The sequence below is a fragment of the Gymnoscopelus braueri genome, assembly GCF_963280865.1.
Source record: "Gymnoscopelus braueri genome assembly, chromosome: 14".
NCBI lineage: Eukaryota > Metazoa > Chordata > Actinopteri > Myctophiformes > Myctophidae > Gymnoscopelus > Gymnoscopelus braueri.
The window spans coordinates 3,796,868-3,802,094 of NC_137619.1; the positions used below are offsets into that span (position 1 = coordinate 3,796,868).

Consider the following 5,227-nt stretch of genomic DNA (forward strand, 5'->3'; position numbering starts at 1 on the left):
TGTGTGATTGTGCGTGTGTGCATGTGCAGTTCTGCACACGCTTGCGTGAGCTCGTGTGCAGGTTAGGATGCATAAGCCACTCACTATTAAAATCCTGAGTGTTCATTTCACCAATGGGCCCCCGAAAAGGCTCAAATAAACACTCAGGATTTGGACTGTGGGTGTTTGTATTCCACCCATTGCAGTATTAGTGCTGATTAGCAGTCGTTGGAGCAACAGTAACACTCAGCCAGGCTCACACACACACACACACACACACACACACACACACACACACACACACACACACACACCATGGAGCTACAGGGATTACACTGCACAGTGAACCACTTCCATCCGTACGACTCATAGTCAACCTGGACAGAAGAATGTCTCTTTACTGACCTACTGACTCACTGAGAACCCTGAGAGACACAGATAAGGAACGTAAAGTTAAGGCGGTGAGGAGACATCTACAGGAGGAACAGGAAGGATGAGTAGTGCTGCCATGGGGAGGTCGGAGCGAGCTTGGTGGATCGTGGTGGAATGTGCTTGCAGAGTTCTTGGCGTCTCCACCGGAGTAGGTACGGAATCCATGTTTACTTATTTGGTATTGATTAGATTTTTTATTTTCGTAATTTTTTTATCCCACGATTTTTGTAACCCATTTTTTCACCCATTGCCAATTGCCTAAGCTTGTAATCCTGGGCGCTACTCTCCCTCTGCCAGCCATGGGGAGAGCCCCGAACTGAGCTCATGCTTCCTTCAACGCATGAGGAGTTAGCAGGCCGCTGCTTATCACCTGACAGGGGGGAGTTTCCGTGGTAGGACGTAGCTTCTTATCACCTGACAGGGGGGAGTTTCCCCGGTAGGACGTAGCGCGTGGAAGGAACACGTTATTCCAACCAGTTCCTTTCCCCTCCATCAGGCGCCCCGGCTGACCAGGGGGAGGCAGTATAGAGACCAGGATTACTGCATGTTTTTTGTGAGGGTACCTACCCTAGGAGACACGGGGAGAACATGCAAACTCCACACAGAAAGGCCCTTTCACCAACCCCACCTATAGGTATGATGACGTGGAGGAGAGAACACGCCCCCAGCGCCCACAGCGTCCCCGGCGGGAATCGAATCCAGGACCTTCTAGCTGAGAGGCCGCAGCGATACCGACTGTGCCACCGTGCCCCCTTGATTTGATATTTTGTCAATGTACCTAAAATAGCTGATAGTAGTTAATCATTTTGATGATAGGGGCCGGCCGTAGCTGAGTGGGTAGAGAGGTCGTCCGGTTTGACCCTCAGCTCACCCAGTCTATGTCCCTGAGCAAGACACTTTAACCCCTAACTGCTCCGACCTCGTGCGCTCATCTGAGCCATCTGAGCAGCCATCTGCTGAGTGAATGTAGAAAGGTAATGGTCCCCCCTCCCCAGGGGACCAGTAAATACGTCCCCCCCCCTCCCCCCTTTCCCGTGATCCAAAACGTTAGTGCATACTGTATATACAGTAAACTGCAGCCTGGCTCTGGGCCACGCAGTAGACGAGCTCTCCGTCTGTCCTGGAGTTTGTTGACCCTGACATGACCTTGAGATCTTCCCTTTAACAAAACACCGGGGTGAGACTGTTCATGGCCAATTGGCTGTACATAAAACAACGTAAAACCTATGTTTTACTGCCCCCGGTGGCTCCAGAGAGTCCAACAGGAAGCAAGATGCATGCAGTAGGCCTACACTGGTTCTCAACGTGGAGTCCGGGGACCCCCAGGGGTCCTTCGGGGGACCTCCAGGGGTTCTTCAGGGGGCTCCAGGGGCTCCCCAGTTGAACGTCTGATAGAAATGGCATTTTCTCAGCCCTAATTGGGCCAGAAATTGACCTCCATCAGGAATGATTATGCAGTTAAATCCTCAGTGTTAATTTATCCATGATGATCAGTGGTGGAAAAAGTACTCAATTGCTTTACTTAAGTAAAAGTATCAATACTGCAATCAATGTAGAAATACTCTGTTACAAGTAACATTCACAATTCACTTGAGTAAAAGTACAAAAGTATTGGCATCAAAAATGTACCAAAAGTAAAAGTACTTATTATGCAGAATGTCCCATTTAAAGTTTTCAATTGTAAAGTACAATACTTGGATCCGAGATGTAGTGGAGTAGAAGTAAAAGTATTGGAAATTGGAAGTACTCAAGTAAAGTACAAATACCTCAAAATTGTACTTAAGTACAGTACTTAAGTAAATGTACTTAGTTACTTTCCACCACTGATGATGATTGACAGTTGGGAACCAAATGGACCACTACGCGTCTGTAACTCAGAGAGTGTACAAATGGACATGGTTCGTGGCCGAGTGCATATCAAACTGGGGGTCATTGAAAGTAAAAGGCTGAGAACGGCAGCAGTAGTAGCTACTATAGCTACACCCTCCAGCCACACTATAGTAAATGGTGAGGAGATTGTCTGGTTGCTGCTTCCCTCTAGACTTCCATCCACTTTAAAGTCAAACACATGCAGACTCACTTTCTGAACATCCACAGTAGCCTACGGTACAGTCGTCTCTAACCTCACGCCACGCCGAGGCCTCGTGTCTTTATCCTGCTGAGTTATTGGCTCATTTGATCACAAGCTGCTCTGCACTCACACCTTCTATGATCTTCATAAGTGCAGGGTGATGTGCGTGCGTATGTATGTACGTGTTCCTCTGTGTGTCTACTCCGGGGTCTCTCTCTGTGTCTGGGGTTTGGCCCCCGTGGGAGTATATATATCCGTGTGTCTGTGTCTGTGTGTGTTCCATATAGACACACAGACAGACTACGCACGGTGAGTGCACATACATGTTAATTTTCCGCCGGCATGTCTGTAAGCATGCGTTAATTCTTCTCACACTCCATAAACTCCCAGCGAGCGTTTAGCTACATCCCCTCCTCCTCGCTGTAGCCTCTAATCCCACCGGTGCAGATTCTATCTTCACATTTTTCTGGTAAACAGGACCCGACCAATTGCTTCCACATGTTAGCTGTGACCCCCCCCCCCCCCCCCCCACCCCCCCTCAATATCATGCTCTGGGCTTACCTCATTCCTGCCTCCCAGCAAAGAGCATGTTATACACACTTTTTAAATGACTGTATGCCATGTTTAAGCCTTTAAGACCGGGAACACATCTGTGTCATTTTAGATTTCTTTGGCTATTCAAAAATAGCAGATCTACAAGCTCATAGCGCGGCACCGAGTGCCGCGCTATGAGCTTAGAGTAGATCTTAGAGAGTAGATCTGCTATTTTTGAAAAATCTTGAAAATGTGTGCAAATCTTTGAATATACAGTATATACTGTATATATGTTTTAAAGCGAACATTTTTTACTCCAATCTGTGCTTCTTGGGGGGTCCCTGGAACAACATATTTTGAGATGGGGGTCCGCGGCCAAATACATATCATTTTGGGGATCCTTGACATGAAAAAGTTGGAGCACCACGGATATAGCAACATAAGTTTTATCAAAAAACTGTAAGAATATATATTCAAAGTTTTGCACACATGTTCACTATTTTTTCAAAAATAGCAGATCTACAAGCTCATAGCGCGGCACTCGGTGCCGCGCTATGAGCTTGTAGATCTGCTATTTTTGAATAGCCCAAAGAAATCTTAAAATGACACAGATGCGTTCCGGGATTGAATGGGTTAAAGGGGGTGTAGCCTACAGTAAGTGATTGAGTTTTTTTGTGTTGAAAATAAGAGTTGCATTATAACTCTATATTCTGATAACAATCATTGCTGTATAGAGTGTTTCTTCTGTAACAGCCCCCCCCCATCTCTCCAGCTGGTTAATACACAAGGAACACAGGTCAGGATACCAATTCGATCCAATCAAGAGAGAGAACTCACACAACAGGATACGGAATAAACCAGTGAAATTGGAAGTGATGAAAAAAAGAAGCCTCAGTTGAAACTGGAACACTATTAAATTGAAGCTGATACATGATCCTTGTGGAGTTCTCTCTCCTGATTGGGCATCTCAACCAAATGAAAATGTATTTTATGTGTATTAAAGTGCTGCAGAGATGGGGAGACCCCTACTGAACAAACACTATAGCTATACAGTATATAGTATGATACATATTGAAATATAAAAGCTTAATTATTATCTTTTTTAACACATCACTTGATCCATACAGCTGAGTTGACATCCAGAGAGAAGCATGTAGGGTTAGGTATCCCTGCACTATAGGGTTTGCACATGCTATAACAATGTGAACATGTAGCTGTAATTAGCATGATTATTTTGAGACAGTGTGTGTAGAGTGATTTGAAAGAATCATGAACTTACTCTGACACCTAGTGGCCACTTTGCAAACAGCTTAGATTCTTCAGGTTGAACATTCTCTGTCAGATGCCATGTGCTCTGTGGAATGTGGAGTGGTTTTTATTAAAACCATGGACTAACAATGACATCTGGTGGTCACCATCACAAACACAGCTCGGTGCTTTAAGAAGTATCGTATGTAAAAATAAAATGGAGAATGAATAAATAAAGAGTAATAATTGAGCCTGTTCTCTCCATTCCAGTGTTGTGTGCTGTAGGCGTGGAGACGCTGCATCAGGGCGACTTCCACAGTCTGGCCATTTATCTGCTGTAAGTATTCTCATTTTAGTCACTAGAGGAGGGGTCTTCAACGTTTTCAGGCCAAGCACCCCCTAGCTGAGAGAGAGATTAAGCAGGGACCCCCTACACTATATTGTATAAAACTGTGTTTCAGATGAAAGTTTTTTTTTTTTACTTAGTCTGCTCTTTTTCCCCTCTACACCTATAGCCTCTTTGCCAAAAATAGACGATCTACAAGCTCTCAACGCCTCGCAGCGCGAAGCGTTGAGAGCTTGTGCTATTTTTGGCAAATGTTCCCCTCAGAAAAGGAATTCTAGGGTTCAAGTGGTCAATGTAAAAAAAACACCAGTGGTGGAAAGTAACTAAGTACATTTACTTAAGTACTGTACTTAAGTACAGTTTTGAGGTATTTGTACTTTACTTGAGTATTTCCAATTTCCAATACTTTTACTTCTACTCCACTACATCTCAGAGGCAAATATTGTACTTTTACTCCACTACATTTACTTGAAAACTTTAGTTACTAGTTACTTTTCAGATATCAATTATGATATTATAAAACATACATTAACCACTTTAGCCCTATTTTATACATAGACTATTTGGAAATAGCAGATCTACAAGCTCACAACGCGTCGCATCGCGACGCGTTGTGA

At 44.5% G+C, this 5,227-nt stretch overlaps 1 protein-coding gene across 1 annotated transcript in view; it reads left to right on the top strand.

Moving 5' to 3' along the window:
• Positions 1–487: 487 nt before the first annotated feature.
• The window catches only part of tmem72 (transmembrane protein 72), a gene marked incomplete at both ends in the record, with an annotated part of 12,502 nt that continues 7,762 nt past the window's right edge, over positions 488–5,227 (top strand). Inside the window, 2 exons of the mRNA XM_080448939.1 lie at positions 488–563; positions 4,535–4,601. Of these exons, the coding sequence (XP_080305065.1) occupies positions 488–563; positions 4,535–4,601 (143 nt within the window). The remainder of the gene's footprint in view (positions 564–4,534; positions 4,602–5,227) is intronic.